Here is a 24553-nt window from a genome sequence, read left to right on the forward strand (position 1 = left end):
TTAAGAGTGCCAAGACGTCCTGCGACAATTGGTATAGATTTTTGGTTGTAAGCTGAGGAATCTTAGTGATGATGTCACAGAAGTAAGCGAGTCAGCAGGTCCCATCACCTCATGTAATCATCACATGACGAAAAGACATAGGGAGGAATCGGCAACGTGACGCTGACGTACTCTGGGACGTGGCGGCCATCTTGCTGGTGGGGACTGTTGGATGTGTAAACAAACGTGATTTTATTTCTGGAGCATGTGAGTGCATCTCCTATTTAATTTTATTTTTAATAAACGCTGGTTGATATACTGCACTGTGAGGTCTATCTCCTTGTATTCACATGGGATGGAGTAATCTGTGGTGATCATTATTGGATTGTTTGAAAAGGAAAGCTGATATCAGGGGTTGATTTACCTGCACTCTGGCTTGCTGTTCCAGACCAGGACGTACGGAGACTGAAGGGCTTCCTTTAGTATCCAAATGCTTATGTGGCCTTTGTAATGAAGGTCCACTAAAGAGGGTAAGCGGCTGTGTGATCAGGTGCCGGTGATAGTTTCCTTCCTTCTCACCTTCTGCTAAACCATTATCTATGAACTGTGTTGAATTATGTCTTTTGGATTTACCTCTTGTGGACTTATTATACAAGCGCTGCACCTCACCTATATAAACTTTTTATTGTTATTTCTTCAATATTGTGCTAGCTGCTGTCTATTTAGTTATTTCATTGCAAGTGTGGATCTAAGCACAGCAGTTATTTATTTTTATTCATCACGTCCTGTTTAGCTTCTAAAACAAAAGGATACTGGTCTGTCTGCGGCCGGATAAAGTTTTCAGGTAAAAATGCTTCATACAGTCTTTTTGCTTTCCCGTTTCCCATCTCTTCCATACACTGGAAAAAAAAAAAAAAAAAAGAAGGACGAGAAAAGAATACGTTTTCATATGCACTCCAACTCTTCTCATTAAACAAAAATGTAGCTGTTAGATATTCTCTTACCTGTATTTGTTCCTGTGTCCACTGATCCAAGTTCACAGACTTCACCCGGGATATATGGACACCCAGGTTCCTGTGGACACCAGCACAGCGAATACACACAAATACCCCAATATTCCAAGAGGCCCATCTTGGTCCTAAAATACAACAAAAAAGGACAATTACAGAAGCAGACAGTATGGGCAACGTAAATTGTACATTGCTTAGCAGCAGCAAACTTATTTTTTCCTTTTTTTTTTTTTTTTAAATTCTGTGGCTGTTCCCCTTTATCTTGCATTTGGAACATTGCTTCACATGGAGGAAGTGAGACATCTTGTGACCACACTAGTGACAGATGCAAACAAACGGAAACCAGAGGGCGGAAGAGTGCACCAAGATGATCATGCTGCTTTAATAAAAGTAACGTGTGGCTTTTTAGCACATCCCAAAGCAATCCGGGTATTGCTTGAACAGGAAAGGGCCAATATTCCAAAAGGATGTACAGGATGTCCTCTATTTTTACTGTTATCTCATTAGTGGGAAGATTACTGTAAAGATGTCAGTTATCAAAAGCATGAAGGCCACGGCAGAGGAAAAGTACGCTATAGCTTCCTTGGACAGCCTCAGAATAAGAACTCAGCAACTTTTTTTGCCCATTTGGATATTCACACTGGGGTGCTGGCATGTGCAGAAGCGGAGTGAAGTGGTTAAGAAAAAAATAAATAAATAAATAAGCATGTTTTGCAAAGATTAACTATGTTGGCACCAGTGTTCATTTTTCGTCAAATTTTGATTTGGTCTTAGTCGTATTTTAGTCATCTGAATTGTTTTAGTCGACTAAAATCTAATGAGCTTAGTTAAATTATTTAAGCATTTCTCAAGAATTTCCAAACGCATTATATACTCCTAGGGTAAACATCTAATACCATGGTAATAGTTATGGTATTAAGGTTTAAACTTGCACTACAGACACAGATTTAGCCGTTGGTTTTATTTATAAAAAGGCATTATATATCACAAGTTCTATAAATCAAAAATTTTGACATACAAAAGTGCAACTTTAAAAAAGAAGAAAACCCCAAAAACTGTAAACTCTATTGGCTGCAATGCCATTGCACATATATTACCAACATTAAATATTAAGTAAAATAAATAAGAAAAGCCTTTTTTTCTATTCAGAAGCTTAGTCGATGCCCCCTACTTATTGTTATGTGGTAATGCAATACATGTTTAAACTTTAATGTGCTATTACGAAAAGCAGGAATAGAATTGTTGTGCAGATTTAGAAAAGGCCAGCAGAGAGTGCCAAAGAGATGGTGTGAATGAGTGTAATGTGTGGATCCTGCATAGGAAAGGGAAAGGATCGATGGCAGCTTGCCGTATTATTAAAAAGTGAAGATCTGCTTTTATAGGGAACATAAAAAAATAAAAAAATAAGCTAACAACAGGTTTATACTTGCCCCCGAAAGTGGCCCTGAACCTCCTCTTCTCGGGTCCCCTGCCAGAGCCCCTGGCTGCTCCTCTATAGCGAGTGCCCAGAAAGACGCCGTCTATGGGGACAATCGTGCAGGCTTGCTCCGGAGCTTTGCTGTTGGCGTTTATAGACAGACAGTGGGACTTGGCCATGCCCCACACTCCCTTATCACTGGCCTTGATTAACAACCTTAGTATAGCCTGTGATACATGGAAGTTAGGGAAGAGAAGAGCCGCAGATGGGCACAGTGCTGGATCGAATGAGGCCTCAGGTAAGTAAAAATGGGGAGTGGGGGGGATACTACTACCTAAACATTTTTTACCTTACTTCATGGAAATTATTAAGATAAAAATCGTCTAGGCTTTGGAACCACTTTAATTGTGCCCGAGTAGTACTTTTTATTTGGAATTTCTTCTGAAAAAATAGAGCACTTCTTGGTATGTAAGGGTGCCTAGACACTGCTGTGCTCACAGCCTCATAACTGCATATATGAAGTGTGAGTCTAAGGCACTGCTGCCTCTGACTGTTTAGCCGGCCATACATGGATCAAAATTTGTCCGCTTTAGAAGGGACTGCACAAATTTTGATCCATGTATGGACAACCCTGGCTGTACAGCTTCTGTAAAACCAGCCTGTTGGGTGTTTTCTGAATGGTCAGGGTTGCTGGCTATAGCCAGCTACACTGATCATTGAGTTCTGATGGCGGGGAAGGCGCCCCGCTGTGAGAACACAAAGGAACAGCAGGAGTGTTTCCCTGATCCACACTTAATGTGTGGATGGGGGAATCAGCACATTTTTGAGAAAAAATAAGATAAAATAAAAAAGGAAGTATGTAGAACGGCCTGCTTTAGTTTTAGGAGATCTGGAGTAAGATCTGGTAATATCACTAGCTACTGTGCTGCTCATTGTACTGTCTGCTAGGGACTGACCTGAAGAAGCACAGTAAGTCCGTAATGGGGAAAGATCAGCTGCAGGTAGGCAACAGAAAATACTGGTGACTAGTGTTTTGCTACCTTCCTGCTTTCTCTTGGGCACAGCTTCCTGAATTCAGTTCCCCTTTAAATAATGACATAAATGAACAACAAGAGTTTTTCGCAACCTGTAAGGCATGAAAACCTCATTTAAAAAAATCGAAATCAGTGGGAGCTCTTCAATAAAAAAAAAAAAAAAAAAAAAGGAGGATGAAGACTCGGTACAGAGACTTAGAGTAACTTACACAATGGGGGTTATTTACGAAAGGCAAATCCACTTTGCACTCCAAGTGCACTTGGGAGTGGCAGCTCTGCTGATTTTATCATCCAATCATGTACAAGCTAAAATGCTATTTTTTATTTTCCTTGCATGTCCCCCTCGGATCTACAGCGACTTTATTTCCAAGTGCACTTGCAGTGCAAAGTGGATTTTCCTTTAGTAAATGACCCCCAACGTGTTGCTCCGATACTAAAAGAAAAACAATTCCGCAACCAAAGAAAATTTGGCAAAAATTAATCTCAGACAATTCAATTTGGCTAAGAAGTCATCAGTTATTGTTCTGAATCAATGAAAAAATGCATTTGTAGTACCAATACAGCATAATGACAAAGATAATTAGAAAAACTTGTAAACGAACACTGTTAATCCAGGAGCTCTAAATAACCCACAGTACTGCTAAGAAATAACATCACAAATTGCTTTCCAGAGACTTTGTGAGAGTCAGCTAATGAGGCAGGTTTCAGTCATTCACACCTACTGTGCTAATCCGATAGTCAATAGTGAAATATACCAAGTCTACTAGCAAATAGATCATCCTGTCGGTCAGCATTGGGCCAATATGCCAGCACAGACATGGTTTGTTCCTCAAGTAGCTTCAAGACTTCATAATGACTGCTGCTAATATCCAAGCTTCAGAAGGGTCTGCAAACATATCTTAGCTCTCTGGATTCCCACTCTATCTAGAAGATATATTGCACAGCTTCCATGTAGAAGCCAATGGAACATACCGTGTTTCCCCGAAAATAAGCCCGAGTCTTATATTAATTTGGGCATCAAAAGACCCAGTAGGGCTTATTTTCGGGGTAGGGCTTGACATGTGCTGTCTTCTCTCCCCCATCTCCCTGCCTATCAGAAATCCACAGAAAAATCCTAAAATGTACTGTATTATATAATGTAAACTGTGCATTTTTCTGTAATCTATTTGTGATAAATACCTTAGCGCCGCTCTGCACTTCCGTGACCCGCCGATCCTCTCTTCCCGCACCGACCTTAATTTTCTGGTGCAGTCCAGGGCATGCTCTGAGCATTGCAGAGGGGGGGCTGAGATCCCTGCTGACTTCTGGCAGAAGAGGAGAGCAGCGTGGGATCAGCTGAGCACCACTTAGCGCTTCTATGGCCCGCTGGAGCTCCCTTCCCTACTCCGAGCACTGCAGGGTGGGGGGTGTGTGCGAGATCCCCTACTGGGAGAAGAGAAGGAGAGCAGCAGGGGATCAGCTGAGTGCCGCTGTATGGAAGGATCACACAGATTACAGCAACATACACAGTTTACATTATATAATATTGTAATACAGTGCATTTTAGGTTTTAACAACCACAAACTAGGGCTTTATTTTCGGGATAGTGCTTATAATGCAGTCATCCATGAAAATCACAGTAGGGCTTTTTTTCAGGGAAACACGGTATTCCAGCAGGTTGCTTTTGTCAAGGCTTTGCCTCAAGGGTGAGAGTTTCTTTAAAATAGATGGCTTTTACATCAAGCCAATCACAAAGAACCATTTGTGTCCAAAAATCTAACAGACACAATGGCATTTTTGTTTACCAGTACCCCACTCTAACAAAATGCTATCTCAACAATTAAAGCAGAACTCAAGCCAAAAATAAAATACTACACTAGCTTTTGCTCCAACATTACCCCTTCAATACAGAGATTACTGCCCCCCTCCCCCAGTACATTTTTTCTGCAACTAGGAGGTGCTCAGTCTGATGGCCGATGTCCCTGAACCAACGTCCTGTGAGGCCAGGTCATCCCAGACACACCCTGCCAGTTGCTATGGACAGCAAATTGAGAAGCTTTCCTCCGCCACCCTGCTTTTTCCTCCTGTCAGCATGCTTCTTGTCACAAGAACTCCTTCTGCAGCTTCTTTCTCCTCATACTCTAGTCCCACTGTACAGAGACTGAAAGAGGCTGCTACCAAGTCAAATTCTTGCACTGCTTGAACTGAATTCATTTAATGATGTATTCATTTTTACAGAGATGCATAAGTTAGTTTTTATGCCTGCCTAGATTTCACCTAAAAACATAGAGCATACATAAAAAGCAGCCCTGAATAAAGTGCTGTCTACTAGTTCCACCAGGTTTAGCTTCACTGCCCTTGAATACTGTATGCAGTGTAAAATTCAAGGAAAAGCTGCCTAAGTCAGAGTCTAATCACAAAACTATTTGTCAATTGCCTACCTTTTAACTTCGATAAACTGTAAATATAAAAAAAAAAAATAAAAAAATGTGGAATTCTTATATCCCCAACCAGTGGAACACGTGATCTTCAGTTTTTTTAATGGCGCTTAAGGCTTCATTTCAACAGATGCTCACAAATATCCTAACATCTGTTATGTGATGTTGTCCTCATAAGGTTTGATGTCACAGAGTTTGCATAATTTATATGCCCCGACGGAAATTATTTTTTGAGAGGTACTATATTTCCTATACTTAAAACAGACCTTTGGTCATTTTTTATCTTTCCATCTATTAAATCTTCTGCCCTTGTTGTTTTAATTTTGGATAGTAAAACATTTTTTTTTCTGACAGTAAATACCTTATACAGCCCACTTCCTGTTTCTTGTCTGGTAAAAAGCCTAGGCTTTGACATCACAGCTCTCTCACTTGTGAGAGTTTGCCAGGTAGGGAGGGGTGATGAGTCATAAGAGGGCCAATGAGAGCTGCAGAGCTGGAAGTGTGCCCCTGTGTGTCTGTGTAAATCCAGGAAGTGAACAGGCAGCAGCTTCAACTGCCCATAGTTAAAATGGTTGCAGCCAGACTCAGTGGAGGGAGATTTCTGCAACATATTTGGGAAGTACAGAATCACAGTATATATAAAATAGTATGCAAAGTGGTTGGAGAGAAGCTTCAGAATGGCAAAGATGTTTTTATTACAAATTCTGTGAGCAGACTGTAGTTCCTCTTTAAAAGTAACCCTCTCACAATGTCAAAGCTAGTAATATTCAAATTAACCAGAAGGCACATGGTGTTAATGGGATATCTATTTAGATTTCGGTGGGTGTATCTCAGGAGCCTCCTTTAACAATCACTATAGAAAGCAAAATCGTTTCTAGACCCTCTACCAATATCTGGAAACAGGCAGTGAAGCCTTACGGCTTTCCGCTGAGCGTGCATGAGCTACACTGCGCTTTGTAAATGGTCCCGCACTCTTCTGGGACCTGTGATGTGTCCCAGAAGGGTGTTGGGGAACTAGGGACAATCTACCCACAAATGGGAGGGGAGTACCAGTCAAAGTCAGGTACCCCCTCTCAAAAGTGTCAGTTATTAAAAAGGAGAGGATGCAAAGAAGTGAGACTTCCTCTTTTGGGTGATGCTTTACAATGGCAGACCACCAAACACATTTGAAGACTGTATATCCCCTACAACTGTGCTATCCAACAAATCAACATTTGTTTATAAACCTTTATAAATGTGAAAACAGCTGTGATTAGATAAATATAATATTATATCTACTTACATGACCAGCACTAAAGTGTAAAGTGGTTTTAAACCCAAAAGTAAAAACATTTCTTATAGCAGCTTACAAATCATTAGATGTGGTGGCTCTATTCTCTTTTTTTTTTTAGGCTTTTTCCCCTTTCACCTGGTGATCTGGCCAATAACACACCTCCTGTATTGGAGTGCCCCCAATCCAGATGGAAAAGCACAGGGGGTACCTTTGGGCAGCTGCATTGTTAACCTGGGGGGGAGGGGACTGTTAAATGTACTAGCAGATTTAGATAGGCCAACAAATCTTTACAAGCAGTTACTTTTCCTTTTGGGATAAAGTTTTTTTAAATAAAAACTGCTGATTATTGTATTATTATTGTCCCCCTGTCAGTGGTAAATAGTTTGTCTCATCCCTCTAACTGCTTCATCTGCAGGAGAGCATGTTCCTTTAAAAACAAACAGACTTACTGGCCAGGTCACCAGGTATAAATAAGCAATAGAATAATAGTTTGCTTTTGGGTTTAATACTGCCTTAAATATGTTCTAAAAATAAATACAATGTTGTCTTTTTGTGCAACGGTTTTATTCATCACACAAAAAATGTCCTTGCAAAAGGGATCCATCACCTTTAACCACTTAAATTATTCACAGGATTGTATGCGTTTCTTTACTCCACATCAAATGAGCTCCAACTGTTATCCACAGCCGCCTTCAGAAAGGCTCACTCACCAGATGGGACGAACCTCAAATTATAAAAAGGTCAGATTTTCACCAATATCTCCAGATCTCTCATTAGGGAAAAAAAAGCATCCAGATAGGAATACACAAAAATTTCATAAAAGATTTAGTTCCCATTATTCCAATGCCGCTTCCATAGTTGTGTACATTACATGAGTGCACCAAGGACTAGGATAAACAGCATGCGGTGCTGTGGAGCATTTACCCAGTTATGGTTTTGTTTGCACTTGTGGCCCCAGCCCCCCCCCCCCCCCCCGCCACCAAACACTCACCCCTTAACTACAAAGGCAGCGGACAGGGATATAGACATGTTGTAGCTGCAATGTTTTGTAAGACGGTACAGCAAAATTTATTAATACTGTTGCAGGGACTGAATAGGGCAAAAGCGTGGTGGTGTGTTAGGGGTTAAAACAGGCAGTAAGGAGAAGAATAGTGCCTCCTCACCACCCTCTGAAAAGATCGCTCTCAGGAGGGCACCGGAAGTGTAAATAACAGGCCCATTCACGCCAGATGCAGTGGGATGCATACAGCAGTCTGCATCTCTTTCACACCATAAACACATGAAAATGCACAGAAACACAATGCAACACAGCACACATAAAAGTCCAAAAAAGAAAAAAAGGAAGATACCTCAAAAGAACATCAAGGAAAAGCTTAAGCCTGGTACACACTATTAATTCTCTCCACACCCCCCCCCCCCCCCTCCCGTTTAACCCAGCAGGCTGAATGAAAAAATACTGAAAAGCTTGGGAGGAGCTCGCTGTACTAACTATGTGATGTTAGTACAGCGATCTCCCCTGCTGAGCTATTGTGTTCTGAGGGGAATGTCGCCCCCCCGCCAGAACACTCCAGGTCAGTGCTCTCAGCCATTGGCTGAAAGCGCTGATCGGATGCCGATCGGCAGCCTTTTTTCAGTCATGCACCATCATCAGAAGGTCAGACTGGCTGCTGTGCACATGGCTCGGTTTCTATTGAACCGGCTGATGTCACCCGATATTCAGCCCTTGTGTACAACCCTTCGGGAAAAATGAACCACAAAGGGCTTGTTCACACTTGACTAAGTTTCTAATGCTCAACAAACGCTCCTATAGTGTTTGCATGGCGTTAGCATGGGTGTCAGATAGGCATCAAGGAGCATTAGACAAGCGTTTTACAAGCATTAATAAGGAGTTAAAAATGCTCCCCAAACGCCCTATGGGCAGTTTTGAAGCATTTGACGAGCATTGAAACTGCTCCACAAATGCCTAATCCATTACAGTAAATTAATCTTAACGCCCCGCAACTGTCTGCCAGAGGAATTGCGAGGAGTTACCATAGACTTGAATGGGAGGCGTTGGAAGGCTTCAAAACGCCTCCTGACTCGACATGAGGCTTCAATTTTGAAGCTTGTGCCCCGTACACACGGTCGGACATTGATCGGACATTCCGACAACAAAATCCTAGGATTTTTTCAGACGGATGTTGGCTCAAGCTTGTCTTGCATACACACGGTCACACAAAGTTGTCGGAAAATCCGATTGTTCTGAACGCGGTGACGTAAAACACGTATGTCGGGACTATAAACGGGGCAGTGGCCAATAGCTTTCATCTATTTATTTATTGTGAGCATGCGTGGCACTTTGTCCGTTGGATTTGTGTACACACGATCGGAAATTCTGACAATGGATTTTGTTGTCGGAAAATTTTATAGCAAGCTCTCAAACTTTGTGTGTGGAAAATGTGTGATGGAGCCTACACACGGTCGGAATTTCCGACAACAAGGTCCTATCACACATTTTCCGTCGGAAAATCCGACCGTTTGTACGGGGCATTAGTGTGAACAGCACCATGTGCTGTCTATTGTATCTTGTGCATAGGCGTTTGAGGGGCCTTTTTAACGCCTCTCAAACACCTGTTCTTAATGCCAGTGTGAACTCAGCCAAAGGAAAGTAAATGAGCTTTAAAAATGCATGTCAATTGCACGCCAAAGTACAGTTTCTGGCGTGAATGGGCCCTAAAAGCGGTGGATCCATTTAGGACAATTTGTGTGTGGTGAATGAAACCCAGCTACACAGAAAGATTACAGATTTTGCAACATTGTATTTATTGTTTGTATTAAATATTTGAACTTAGTCCTGGCTCTTTATGTGAATATAACATTTGAAAATGGGGCCTAGATATGCCCATACTGGTAAAAACTGCAACGACCAGAAAAATAAAAATTGCCACTTCCCTTTGTAAGCAGATCAAGCAATTACATACAGGTCTATATGTGACTAATGTGGTAGAGTTATTTTACACACTATAGGTTTTACTGCCTATGCTGTGCATATTTGTAGCCAAATATGATGAGGAATGATAGTTGACAAAGCAATCAGGTAGAATCCTCTACATAAGTTCAACAACATAAAAATAAAAAAAAAATCTACCTCCTCCTCGCCAGGCTTGTTATATATGTAAAAGGTTAACCCATTTTATGTAGCTAAAGAATGCAAGTTTTTTGCTGTAACGCCACAACAGTTGTGTACACTGTCAACACAGTGCAATCAATACATCTACACCCAGCAGGAAGCCATTCTATCCCTGAAAAATATAGAACAGGGGTGTCAAACTCAATTTCATTGTGGGCCCCATCAGCATTATGATTGTCCTCAAAAGGGTCAGTTGTATCTGTAAGATTAGATGTCCAGAGCATCCCCTCCCCTTACATTAGATGTCAAGAGCCACCCCACCATCAGAAGTTGAGTCCCCTACTCTCCCTAACACCCCAGTGCACCCCCTTTTCTTATGCTGCTTCTGGGAAGAAGCTGGATGTATTGCTTGAAAGCAGAAAGTAGGGGTCTGGAGGTGGACCAGAGGAGGGCTAGAGCTCTCCTGCAGCTGAGGTGTGAGGGCCACATGAAATGGCCTGGAGGGCCGGATTCGGCCCACGGGTCTTGTGTTTGACACCTGTGATATAGAACCTCTGACCTAACAGAGTAGAAAGATTTTTCTCACAGTAAGGACAAAGTAATCAGATTGTTTTGTCTCCTAAAGTAGAAAATAATTGGATGCATCAGGTCACAACAATTATTTTCACCTGCACACCAGACAAACCCTCTTCTCCTGTCTTCGGCAGCTCACAGAGGGCACACTGATTTATCTTATAAACATTCACTTTGCTAAATGAACAGCCTTAAACCCTTTAGTAAACAAGCATATTGTGTATGAAGTGTGATAAGCATCAGTCATTATCACTCATGAAATAATTTATATTGCACAGGATGGAATTTTAATTCTGGGTCTTAAAAAGTGCAAGTATACCCGAAGACCTTTATTTTTTTAGCTTTAGGTCAATTAGAAAAGGGTTAAAACCCATTTGTTGATTTTTTTTTGTGTTTGTTATCTTTCAGCGCACCAACGCATACAGTTGCATCTTCTATTGTATTTCAATGGGAACCTATACGTGGCAGCAATGGATCCTGGGAATGTAATTACGTGGGCTCTGTAAAGTCATGCACATGAAGCCCAAGGTCTCATGCACACTGTGCGTTTTTGACACTAAAGTTAAAGTGGTTGTAAACCTCCGATTGTGACTTTTACCTAGGTAATGGAAATATCTCCTAAAAGTACATCGTTTAGGAGATATTTGCTGTACAATGTGAAGAATAAACTGTGCCCTCTGTGCTGTTTCTTCACTCCAAGTTCTGTGACCGACAGGTCACGAGGCTCTGGCCAGTCACAGAGCCGGAGTCCGTACCCCCAGAAGAAAGAGGGGAGAAGATGGATGCGGCCACCAGCGGGGACAGGGCGGGCTTCGTTTTGCAGGTAGTCTGCATCGCATTATGCTTTTACTTTGCAGGGGAACAAAGAGAAAAGTAAAACCCATCAACAGCTCCTAAACGCTGCTTAACGCCAGTGCCCAGCATTTTATTTTCTTGAAAGCATAGGCCGCCACCGTCCTCATCAACCAGTGAATAGCTGGTTGTTAACCACTTGCTGCCCACCATATAGAAAAATGACATCAGCAAAGTGGTTTCAATATCCTGACTGGACGTCATATGACGTCTGGCAGGATATCAAGCAGCTGCGCACATCAGGGGCGCGCATCGCGGCGATCGTTGCTGTGGGAGTGTCAGTCTGACAGTCCTATTGAAAGAATGATGCATCTGTGCGGGTGGAGCCCAATTTTAAAATATGGCAGTGACTGCGGAGGAGACTGACCCTCGCATGCCTGGGAGGAGCTGGATAGTAACATGTTACACCCTAAATACAGGGTTAACATGTTACTAAAGCTGAACTTATTCTTTAAGCAGCAGAGTCAATGAGGGCTGGCCATGGCAAAAAATGATAAACTAGTTTGACAGGCATTACCACTGAATTGAAGTGGTTGTGGTGCTGTCCTTTTAAAAGAGAAGGAAAGTATTTTTTTTTCTTTTCACATTTATGCTTACCTAGGTGGATGCAGCATGGGTCCAATCTACAATGAGATCCGAGTCACAGCTGTCTGCTCTTCTCCCTCCTTCCTGGGAGTGCTGAGCTGTGGAGGGGGTGGAGCAGCTGTCTCAGTTGGCTGTCAGTCCAGGGACCTGGGGGATCCAAACTCCGTAGTTGGGATGACACGGTGCCTGGACTGACATCAGCAGAGAGTGGACTTCAGTCCACTCTCAGCTGAAGACAAATTACAGGAGTGCAAAACAAATTGGCTGGGCTTCTATGGATCACAGGAGTGCAAACAAGCTTTGGCTATACTTCTCCTTTAAGGGTTAAAACAGACAACCTACTGCCTCCCAGCCATCCTCTGAAAAGCGATCCACTGTAGATCATGTTTCATAGGGCTGAGAAGGGCTACCACAAACAAGGAGTAATGTCTAGTACACGCGTATGAAATTACCAGACAAATTATCATCTTTTTTGTTTGTTTTTTGCATTCTAGTCTCATATCAAAAATGAGGAATTCACTAAAGATGAGGCTGTCAGTTCAGGTGTGTACACAGAGGGATGAGAGTGAAAAGCAGATGACAGCAGTCATGTGATGAGGCTGTCAGTTCAGGTGTGTACACAGAGGGATGAGAGTGAAAAGCAGATGACAGCAGTCATGTGATGAGGCTGTCAGTTCAGGTGTGTACACGGAGGGATGAGGCTGTCAGTTCAGGTGTGTACACGGAGGGATGAGGGTGTCAGTTCAGGTGTGTACACGGAGGGATGAGGGTGTCAGTTCAGGTGTGTACACAGAGGGATGAGAGTGAGAAGCAGATGACAGCAGTCATGTGATGAGGCTGTCAGTTCAGGTGTGTACACGGAGGGATGAGGCTGTCAGTTCAGGTGTGTACACGGAGGGATGAGGCTGTCAGTTCAGGTGTGTACACGGAGGGATGAGGGTGTCAGTTCAGGTGTGTACACGGAGGGATGAGGGTGTCAGTTCAGGTGTGTACACGGAGGGATGAGAGTGAGAAGCAGATGACAGCAGTCATGTGATGAGGCTGTCAGTTCAGGTGTGTACACAGAGGGATGAGAGTGAGAAGCAGAGGACAGCAGTCATGTGATGAGGCTGTCAGTTCAGGTGTGTACACGGAGGGATGAGGGTGTCAGTTCAGGTGTGTACACGGAGGGATGAGGGTGTCAGTTCAGGTGTGTACACGGAGGGATGAGGGTGTCAGTTCAGGTGTGTACACGGAGGGATGAGGGTGTCAGTTCAGGTGTGTACACGGAGGGATGAGGGTGTCAGTTCAGGTGTGTACACGGAGGGATGAGGGTGTCAGTTCAGGTGTGTACACGGAGGGATGAGAGTGAGAAGCAGATGACAGCAGTCATGTGATGAGGCTGTCAGTTCAGGTGTGTACACAGAGGGATGAGAGTGAGAAGCAGAGGACAGCAGTCATGTGATGAGGCTGTCAGTTCAGGTGTGTACACGGAGGGATGAGGGTGTCAGTTCAGGTGTGTACACAGAGGGATGAGAGTGAGAAGCAGAGGACAGCAGTCATGTGATGAGGCTGTCAGTTCAGGTGTGTACACGGAGGGATGAGGGTGTCAGTTCAGGTGTGTACACGGAGGGATGAGGGTGTCAGTTCAGGTGTGTACACGGAGGGATGAGGGTGTCAGTTCAGGTGTGTACACGGAGGGATGAGGGTGTCAGTTCAGGTGTGTACACAGAGGGATGAGAGTGAGAAGCAGATGACAGCAGTCATGTGATGAGGCTGTCAGTTCAGGTGTGTACACGGAGGGATGAGGGTGTCAGTTCAGGTGTGTACACAGAGGGATGAGGGTGTCAGTTCAGGTGTGTACACAGAGGGATGAGGGTGTCAGTTCAGGTGTGTACACGGAGGGATGAGAGTGAGAAGCAGATGACAGCAGTCATGTGATGAGGCTGTCAGTTCAGGTGTGTACATGGATGGATGAGAATAAGGAGCAGAGGACAGCAGTCATGTAGAGTGAAGAGCAGAGGACAGCAGTCATGTGACGAGGGTGTCAGTTCAGGTGAGTACACAGAGGGATGAGGGTGCGGAGCAGATGACAGGTGTACATGGAGGGGTGAGGGTGTCAGTTCAGGTGTGTACACGGAGGGGTGAGGGTGTCAGTTCAGGTGTGTACACGGAGGGATGAGGCTGTCAGTTCAGGTGTGTACACGGAGGGGTGAGGCTGTCAGTTCAGGTGTGTACATGGAGGGATGAGGCTGTCAGTTCAGGTGTGTACACGGAGGGGTGAGGCTGTCAGTTCAGGTGTGTACACGGAGGGATGAGGCTGTCAGTTCAGGTGTGTACACGGAGGGATGAGGCTGTCAGTTCAGGCGTGTACACGGAGGGATGAGGCTGTCAGTTCAGGCGTGTACACGGAGGGATGAGGCTGTCAGTTCAGGCGTGTACACGGAGGGATGAGGCTGTCAGTTCAGGTGTGTACACGGAGGGATGAGGCTGTCAGTTCAGGTGTGTACACGGAGGGATGAGGCTGTCAGTTCAGGTGTGTACACGGAGGGATGAGGGTGTCAGTTCAGGTGTGTACACGGAGGGATGAGAGTGAGAAGCAGATGACAGCAGTCATGTGATGAGGCTGTCAGTTCAGGTGTGTACACAGAGGGATGAGGGTGAGAAGCAGATGACAGCAGTCATGTGATGAGGCTGTCAGTTCAGGTGTGTACACGGAGGGATGAGGGTGTCAGTTCAGGTGTGTACACGGAGGGATGAGAGTGAGAAGCAGATGACAGCAGTCATGTGATGAGGCTGTCAGTTCAGGTGTGTACACAGAGGGATGAGAGTGAGAAGCAGAGGACAGCAGTCATGTGATGAGGCTGTCAGTTCAGGTGTGTACACGGAGGGATGAGGGTGTCAGTTCAGGTGTGTACACGGAGGGATGAGGGTGTCAGTTCAGGTGTGTACACGGAGGGATGAGGGTGTCAGTTCAGGTGTGTACACGGAGGGATGAGGGTGTCAGTTCAGGTGTGTACACAGAGGGATGAGAGTGAGAAGCAGATGACAGCAGTCATGTGATGAGGCTGTCAGTTCAGGTGTGTACACGGAGGGATGAGGCTGTCAGTTCAGGTGTGTACACGGAGGGATGAGGCTGTCAGTTCAGGTGTGTACACGGAGGGATGAGGGTGTCAGTTCAGGTGTGTACACGGAGGGATGAGGGTGTCAGTTCAGGTGTGTACACGGAGGGATGAGGGTGTCAGTTCAGGTGTGTACACAGAGGGATGAGAGTGAGAAGCAGATGACAGCAGTCATGTGATGAGGCTGTCAGTTCAGGTGTGTACACGGAGGGATGAGGGTGTCAGTTCAGGTGTGTACACGGAGGGATGAGGGTGTCAGTTCAGGTGTGTACACGGAGGGATGAGGGTGTCAGTTCAGGTGTGTACACGGAGGGATGAGGGTGTCAGTTCAGGTGTGTACACGGAGGGATGAGAGTGAGAAGCAGATGACAGCAGTCATGTGATGAGGCTGTCAGTTCAGGTGTGTACACAGAGGGATGAGAGTGAGAAGCAGAGGACAGCAGTCATGTGATGAGGCTGTCAGTTCAGGTGTGTACACGGAGGGATGAGGGTGTCAGTTCAGGTGTGTACACGGAGGGATGAGGGTGTCAGTTCAGGTGTGTACACGGAGGGATGAGGGTGTCAGTTCAGGTGTGTACACGGAGGGATGAGGGTGTCAGTTCAGGTGTGTACACGGAGGGATGAGGGTGTCAGTTCAGGTGTGTACACGGAGGGATGAGGGTGTCAGTTCAGGTGTGTACACGGAGGGATGAGAGTGAGAAGCAGATGACAGCAGTCATGTGATGAGGCTGTCAGTTCAGGTGTGTACACAGAGGGATGAGAGTGAGAAGCAGAGGACAGCAGTCATGTGATGAGGCTGTCAGTTCAGGTGTGTACACGGAGGGATGAGGGTGTCAGTTCAGGTGTGTACACGGAGGGATGAGGGTGTCAGTTCAGGTGTGTACACGGAGGGATGAGGGTGTCAGTTCAGGTGTGTACACGGAGGGATGAGGGTGTCAGTTCAGGTGTGTACACAGAGGGATGAGGGTGTCAGTTCAGGTGTGTACACAGAGGGATGAGGGTGTCAGTTCAGGTGTGTACACGGAGGGATGAGAGTGAGAAGCAGATGACAGCAGTCATGTGATGAGGCTGTCAGTTCAGGTGTGTACATGGATGGATGAGAATAAGGAGCAGAGGACAGCAGTCATGTAGAGTGAAGAGCAGAGGACAGCAGTCATGTGACGAGGGTGTCAGTTCAGGTGAGTACACAGAGGGATGAGGGTGCGGAGCAGATGACAGGTGTACATGGAGGGGTGAGGGTGTCAGTTCAGGTGTGTACACGGAGGGATGAGGCTGTCAGTTCAGGTGTGTACACGGAGGGATGAGGCTGTCAGTTCAGGTGTGTACACGGAGGGATGAGGCTGTCAGTTCAGGTGTGTACACGGAGGGATGAGGCTGTCAGTTCAGGTGTGTACACGGAGGGGTGAGGCTGTCAGTTCAGGTGTGTACACGGAGGGATGAGGCTGTCAGTTCAGGTGTGTACACGGAGGGATGAGGCTGTCAGTTCAGGCGTGTACACGGAGGGATGAGGCTGTCAGTTCAGGCGTGTACACGGAGGGATGAGGCTGTCAGTTCAGGCGTGTACACGGAGGGATGAGGGTGTCAGTTCAGGTGTGTACACGGAGGGATGAGGGTGTCAGTTCAGGTGTGTACACGGAGGGATGAGGGTGTCAGTTCAGGTGTGTACACAGAGGGATGAGAGTGAGAAGCAGATGACAGCAGTCATGTGATGAGGCTGTCAGTTCAGGTGTGTACACGGAGGGATGAGGCTGTCAGTTCAGGTGTGTACACGGAGGGATGAGGCTGTCAGTTCAGGTGTGTACACGGAGGGATGAGGCTGTCAGTTCAGGTGTGTACACGGAGGGATGAGGCTGTCAGTTCAGGTGTGTACACGGAGGGATGAGGCTGTCAGTTCAGGTGTGTACACGGAGGGATGAGGCTGTCAGTTCAGGTGTGTACACGGAGGGATGAGGCTGTCAGTTCAGGTGTGTACACGGAGGGATGAGGCTGTCAGTTCAGGTGTGTACACGGAGGGATGAGGCTGTCAGTTCAGGTGTGTACACGGAGGGATGAGGCTGTCAGTTCAGGTGTGTACACGGAGGGATGAGGCTGTCAGTTCAGGTGTGTACACGGAGGGATGAGGGTGTCAGTTCAGGTGTGTACACGGAGGGATGAGAGTGAGAAGCAGATGACAGCAGTCATGTGATGAGGCTGTCAGTTCAGGTGTGTACACAGAGGGATGAGGGTGAGAAGCAGATGACAGCAGTCATGTGATGAGGCTGTCAGTTCAGGTGTGTACACGGAGGGATGAGGGTGTCAGTTCAGGTGTGTACACGGAGGGATGAGAGTGAGAAGCAGATGACAGCAGTCATGTGATGAGGCTGTCAGTTCAGGTGTGTACACAGAGGGATGAGAGTGAGAAGCAGAGGACAGCAGTCATGTGATGAGGCTGTCAGTTCAGGTGTGTACACGGAGGGATGAGGGTGTCAGTTCAGGTGTGTACACGGAGGGATGAGGGTGTCAGTTCAGGTGTGTACACGGAGGGATGAGGGTGTCAGTTCAGGTGTGTACACGGAGGGATGAGGGTGTCAGTTCAGGTGTGTACACAGAGGGATGAGAGTGAGAAGCAGATGACAGCAGTCATGTGATGAGGCTGTCAGTTCAGGTGTGTACACGGAGGGATGAGGCTGTCAGTTCAGGTGTGTACACGGAGGGATGAGGCTGTCAGTTCAGGTGTGTACACGGAGGGATGAGGGTGTCAGTTCAGGTGTGTACACGGAGGGATGAGGGTGTCAGTTCAGGTGTGTACACGGAGGGATGAGGGTGTCAGTTCAGGTGTGTACACAGAGGGATGAGAGTGAGAAGCAGATGACAGCAGTCATGTGATGAGGCTGTCAGTTCAGGTGTGTACACGGAGGGATGAGGGTGTCAGTTCAGGTGTGTACACGGAGGGATGAGGGTGTCAGTTCAGGTGTGTACACGGAGGGATGAGGGTGTCAGTTCAGGTGTGTACACGGAGGGATGAGGGTGTCAGTTCAGGTGTGTACACGGAGGGATGAGAGTGAGAAGCAGATGACAGCAGTCATGTGATGAGGCTGTCAGTTCAGGTGTGTACACAGAGGGATGAGAGTGAGAAGCAGAGGACAGCAGTCATGTGATGAGGCTGTCAGTTCAGGTGTGTACACGGAGGGATGAGGGTGTCAGTTCAGGTGTGTACACGGAGGGATGAGGGTGTCAGTTCAGGTGTGTACACGGAGGGATGAGGGTGTCAGTTCAGGTGTGTACACGGAGGGATGAGGGTGTCAGTTCAGGTGTGTACACGGAGGGATGAGGGTGTCAGTTCAGGTGTGTACACGGAGGGATGAGGGTGTCAGTTCAGGTGTGTACACGGAGGGATGAGAGTGAGAAGCAGATGACAGCAGTCATGTGATGAGGCTGTCAGTTCAGGTGTGTACACAGAGGGATGAGAGTGAGAAGCAGAGGACAGCAGTCATGTGATGAGGCTGTCAGTTCAGGTGTGTACACGGAGGGATGAGGGTGTCAGTTCAGGTGTGTACACGGAGGGATGAGGGTGTCAGTTCAGGTGTGTACACGGAGGGATGAGGGTGTCAGTTCAGGTGTGTACACGGAGGGATGAGGGTGTCAGTTCAGGTGTGTACACAGAGGGATGAGGGTGTCAGTTCAGGTGTGTACACAGAGGGATGAGGGTGTCAGTTCAGGTGTGTACACGGAGGGATGAGAGTGAGAAGCAGATGACAGCAGTCATGTGATGAGGCTGTCAGTTCAGGTGTGTACATGGATGGATGAGAATAAGGAGCAGAGGACAGCAGTCATGTAGAGTGAAGAGCAGAGGACAGCAGTCATGTGACGAGGGTGTCAGTTCAGGTGAGTACACAGAGGGATGAGGGTGCGGAGCAGATGACAGGTGTACATGGAGGGGTGAGGGTGTCAGTTCAGGTGTGTACACGGAGGGATGAGGCTGTCAGTTCAGGTGTGTACACGGAGGGATGAGGCTGTCAGTTCAGGTGTGTACACGGAGGGATGAGGCTGTCAGTTCAGGTGTGTACACGGAGGGATGAGGCTGTCAGTTCAGGTGTGTACACGGAGGGATGAGGCTGTCAGTTCAGGTGTGTACACGGAGGGATGAGGCTGTCAGTTCAGGTGTGTACACGGAGGGATGAGGCTGTCAGTTCAGGTGTGTACACGGAGGGATGAGGCTGTCAGTTCAGGTGTGTACACGGAGGGATGAGGCTGTCAGTTCAGGTGTGTACACGGAGGGATGAGGCTGTCAGTTCAGGTGTGTACACGGAGGGATGAGGCTGTCAGTTCAGGTGTGTACACGGAGGGATGAGGCTGTCAGTTCAGGTGTGTACACGGAGGGATGAGGCTGTCAGTTCAGGTGTGTACACGGAGGGATGAGGCTGTCAGTTCAGGTGTGTACACGGAGGGATGAGGCTGTCAGTTCAGGTGTGTACACGGAGGGATGAGGCTGTCAGTTCAGGTGTGTACACGGAGGGATGAGGCTGCCAGTTCAGGTGTGTACACGGAGGGATGAGGCTGCCAGTTCAGGTGTGTACACGGAGGGATGAGGCTGTCAGTTCAGGTGTGTACACGGAGGGATGAGGCTGTCAGTTCAGGTGTGTACACGGAGGGATGAGGCTGTCAGTTCAGGTGTGTACACGGAGGGATGAGGCTGTCAGTTCAGGTGTGTACACGGAGGGATGAGGCTGTCAGTTCAGGTGTGTACACGGAGGGGTGAGGCTGTCAGTTCAGGTGTGTACACGGAGGGGTGAGGCTGTCAGTTCAGGTGTGTACACGGAGGGGTGAGGCTGTCAGTTCAGGTGTGTACACGGAGGGGTGAGGCTGTCAGTTCAGGTGTGTACACGGAGGGGTGAGGGTGTCAGTTCAGGTGTGTACACGGAGGGATGAGGCTGTCAGTTCAGGTGTGTACACGGAGGGATGAGGCTGTCAGTTCAGGTGTGTACACGGAGGGGTGAGGGTGTCAGTTCAGGTGTGTACACGGAGGGGTGAGGGTGTCAGTTCAGGTGTGTACACGGAGGGGTGAGGGTGTCAGTTCAGGTGTGTACACGGAGGGATGAGGGTGTCAGTTCAGGTGTGTACACGGAGGGGTGAGGCTGTCAGTTCAGGTGTGTACACGGAGGGGTGAGGCTGTCAGTTCAGGTGTGTACACGGAGGGGTGAGGCTGTCAGTTCAGGTGTGTACACGGAGGGGTGAGGCTGTCAGTTCAGGTGTGTACACGGAGGGATGAGGCTGTCAGTTCAGGTGTGTACACGGAGGGATGAGGCTGTCAGTTCAGGTGTGTACACGGAGGGATGAGGCTGTCAGTTCAGGTGTGTACACGGAGGGATGAGGCTGTCAGTTCAGGTGTGTACACGGAGGGATGAGGCTGTCAGTTCAGGTGTGTACACGGAGGGATGAGGCTGTCAGTTCAGGTGTGTACACGGAGGGATGAGGCTGTCAGTTCAGGTGTGTACACGGAGGGATGAGGCTGTCAGTTCAGGTGTGTACACGGAGGGATGAGGCTGTCAGTTCAGGTGTGTACACGGAGGGATGAGGCTGTCAGTTCAGGTGTGTACACGGAGGGATGAGGCTGTCAGTTCAGGTGTGTACACGGAGGGATGAGGCTGTCAGTTCAGGTGTGTACACGGAGGGATGAGGCTGTCAGTTCAGGTGTGTACACGGAGGGATGAGGCTGTCAGTTCAGGTGTGTACACGGAGGGATGAGGCTGTCAGTTCAGGTGTGTACACGGAGGGATGAGGCTGTCAGTTCAGGTGTGTACACGGAGGGATGAGGCTGTCAGTTCAGGTGTGTACACGGAGGGGTGAGGGTGTCAGTTCAGGTGTGTACACGGAGGGATGAGGGTGTCAGTTCAGGTGTGTACACGGAGGGATGAGAGTGAGAAGCAGATGACAGCAGTCATGTGATGAGGCTGTCAGTTCAGGTGTGTACACAGAGGGATGAGGGTGAGAAGCAGATGACAGCAGTCATGTGATGAGGGTGTCAGTTCAGGTGTGTACACGGAGGGGTGAGGGTGTCAGTTCAGGTGTGTACACGGAGGGGTGAGGGTGTCAGTTCAGGTGTGTACACGGAGGGGTGAGGGTGTCAGTTCAGGTGTGTACACGGAGGGGTGAGGGTGTCAGTTCAGGTGTGTACACGGAGGGGTGAGGGTGTCAGTTCAGGTGTGTACACGGAGGGGTGAGGGTGTCAGTTCAGGTGTGTACACGGAGGGGTGAGGGTGTCAGTTCAGGTGTGTACACGGAGGGGTGAGGGTGTCAGTTCAGGTGTGTACACGGAGGGGTGAGGGTGTCAGTTCAGGTGTGTACACGGAGGGGTGAGGGTGTCAGTTCAGGTGTGTACACGGAGGGGTGAGGCTGTCAGTTCAGGTGTGTACACGGAGGGGTGAGGCTGTCAGTTCAGGTGTGTACACGGAGGGGTGAGGCTGTCAGTTCAGGTGTGTACACGGAGGGGTGAGGCTGTCAGTTCAGGTGTGTACACGGAGGGGTGAGGGTGTCAGTTCAGGTGTGTACACGGAGGGGTGAGGGTGTCAGTTCAGGTGTGTACACGGAGGGGTGAGGGTGTCAGTTCAGGTGTGTACACGGAGGGGTGAGGGTGTCAGTTCAGGTGTGTACACGGAGGGGTGAGGGTGTCAGTTCAGGTGTGTACACGGAGGGGTGAGGGTGTCAGTTCAGGTGTGTACACGGAGGGGTGAGGGTGTCAGTTCAGGTGTGTACACGGAGGGGTGAGGGTGTCAGTTCAGGTGTGTACACGGAGGGGTGAGGGTGTCAGTTCAGGTGTGTACACGGAGGGGTGAGGGTGTCAGTTCAGGTGTGTACACGGAGGGGTGAGGGTGTCAGTTCAGGTGTGTACACGGAGGGGTGAGGGTGTCAGTTCAGGTGTGTACACGGAGGGGTGAGGGTGTCAGTTCAGGTGTGTACACGGAGGGGTGAGGGTGTCAGTTCAGGTGTGTACACGGAGGGGTGAGGGTGTCAGTTCAGGTGTGTACACGGAGGGGTGAGGGTGTCAGTTCAGGTGTGTACACGGAGGGATGAGGCTGTCAGTTCAGGTGTGTACACGGAGGGGTGAGGCTGTCAGTTCAGGTGTGTACACGGAGGGGTGAGGGTGTCAGTTCAGGTGTGTACACGGAGGGATGAGGCTGTCAGTTCAGGTGTGTACACGGAGGGATGAGGCTGTCAGTTCAGGTGTGTACACGAAGGGATGAGGGTGTCAGTTCAGGTGTGTACACGGAGGGATGAGGCTGTCAGTTCAGGTGTGTACACGAAGGGATGAGGCTGTCAGTTCAGGTGTGTACACGGAGGGATGAGGCTGTCAGTTCAGGTGTGTACACGGAGGGGTGAGGCTGTCAGTTCAGGTGTGTACACGGAGGGATGAGGCTGTCAGTTCAGGTGTGTACACGGAGGGATGAGGCTGTCAGTTCAGGTGTGTACACGGAGGGGTGAGGGTGTCAGTTCAGGTGTGTACACGGAGGGGTGAGGGTGTCAGTTCAGGTGTGTACACGGAGGGATGAGGCTGTCAGTTCAGGTGTGTACACGGAGGGGTGAGGGTGTCAGTTCAGGTGTGTACACGGAGGGGTGAGGGTGTCAGTTCAGGTGTGTACACGGAGGGACAAGGCTGTCAGTTCAGGTGTGTACACGGAGGGGTGAGGGTGTCAGTTCAGGTGTGTACACGGAGGGGTGAGGGTGTCAGTTCAGGTGTGTACACGGAGGGGTGAGGGTGTCAGTTCAGGTGTGTACACGGAGGGATGAGGGTGTCAGTTCAGGTGTGTACACGGAGGGGTGAGGGTGTCAGTTCAGGTGTGTACACGGAGGGGTGAGGGTGTCAGTTCAGGTGTGTACACGGAGGGGTGAGGCTGTCAGTTCAGGTGTGTACACGGAGGGATGAGGCTGTCAGTTCAGGTGTGTACACGGAGGGATGAGGCTGTCAGTTCAGGTGTGTACACGGAGGGGTGAGGGTGTCAGTTCAGGTGTGTACACGGAGGGGTGAGGGTGTCAGTTCAGGTGTGTACACGGAGGGATGAGGCTGTCAGTTCAGGTGTGTACACGGAGGGGTGAGGGTGTCAGTTCAGGTGTGTACACGGAGGGGTGAGGGTGTCAGTTCAGGTGTGTACACGGAGGGACAAGGCTGTCAGTTCAGGTGTGTACACGGAGGGGTGAGGGTGTCAGTTCAGGTGTGTACACGGAGGGGTGAGGGTGTCAGTTCAGGTGTGTACACGGAGGGGTGAGGGTGTCAGTTCAGGTGTGTACACGGAGGGATGAGGGTGTCAGTTCAGGTGTGTACACGGAGGGGTGAGGGTGTCAGTTCAGGTGTGTACATGGAGGGATGAGGGTGTCAGTTCAGGTGTGTACACGAAGGGAGCCCAGGCACATGATGTATATAGGGGACACAGGAAGGTCTCTGGTGTACACTCCACCCCTCCCCTAAACACACACTCTGGAGCTGTGGGAACACACTGGTATAACTTGTGAGGTGAAGGCAGAGGTCTCTGAGCTCAGGGAAGGGAGCACTCTGCCTGCCGGGGCCGGACAAACAGCTGCCTTATACTCCACCATTACCTTTCGCTTGGCAGTCCGCGCAAAACTTGTTCTCCTCCCGCAGCAGCAGCTCGGACAGCACGGCTTGGTACCGCTCCACGTCCCGAACCGACTTCCCGGTCATCTTCCCGGGAGACAGTAAGATGGCTCCCCCGTGCTACGGCTCAGTTCCTGTTTCCGGTGTTACGAAAGTCTCCTCCCACCCTTTCCACTGAATCGTGTACGTCACGTAGCCACGCCTATTGCCATACCCATACACAGCACGGTCATCGGGGAGGAGAGGGTCACGCCCACAAGGAAAAAATTATGAATGGACATTGACGTCATGTGGCATCCTGGACGTCGGCTAGAATGACGGCTGGGAGGCTGACGGTGTGCTCATTGGTAGTCAGCTGGAATCTGTCTTCAGCCGAGAGTGGGGTCATTAACATTAGATGTTAGTGCACTTCAGTACAGATCAGTGTGTCATCCCGCCTAATAGAGCTATTGTATTGTATTTGTCCTTGTTAATGCTGCATGAGTTCACCAAATCCAAATGAAGTTCAAGATAAACAGGAATTATACACATCAAAGGCATATCAGTTATATTTACTTCTGTGCAGTTGCAATTTATGTGACATGGCAGAGGGGTAACTGTCACTTTTTACATTTAA

General features: G+C 48.2%; 1 protein-coding gene across 2 annotated transcripts in view; it reads right to left on the minus strand.

Annotated features, from left to right (window-relative positions):
* SMAP2 (small ArfGAP2) overlaps window positions 1-24113 on the minus strand; it is a 64304-nt gene extending 40191 nt beyond the window's left edge. For both annotated transcript variants that reach the window (XM_073615426.1, XM_073615425.1), the window contains exons 1-3: window positions 23922-24113; window positions 984-1117; window positions 793-878 (exon numbers count right to left, since the gene is read on the minus strand). In XM_073615426.1, the coding sequence (XP_073471527.1) occupies window positions 793-878; window positions 984-1117; window positions 23922-24024 (323 nt within the window). In that variant the 5' untranslated portion in view covers window positions 24025-24113. The remainder of the gene's footprint in view (window positions 1-792; window positions 879-983; window positions 1118-23921) is intronic.
* Window positions 24114-24553: the final 440 nt, after the last annotated feature.

The sequence above is a fragment of the Aquarana catesbeiana genome, linkage group LG02, assembly GCF_042186555.1.
Source record: "Aquarana catesbeiana isolate 2022-GZ linkage group LG02, ASM4218655v1, whole genome shotgun sequence".
NCBI lineage: Eukaryota > Metazoa > Chordata > Amphibia > Anura > Ranidae > Aquarana > Aquarana catesbeiana.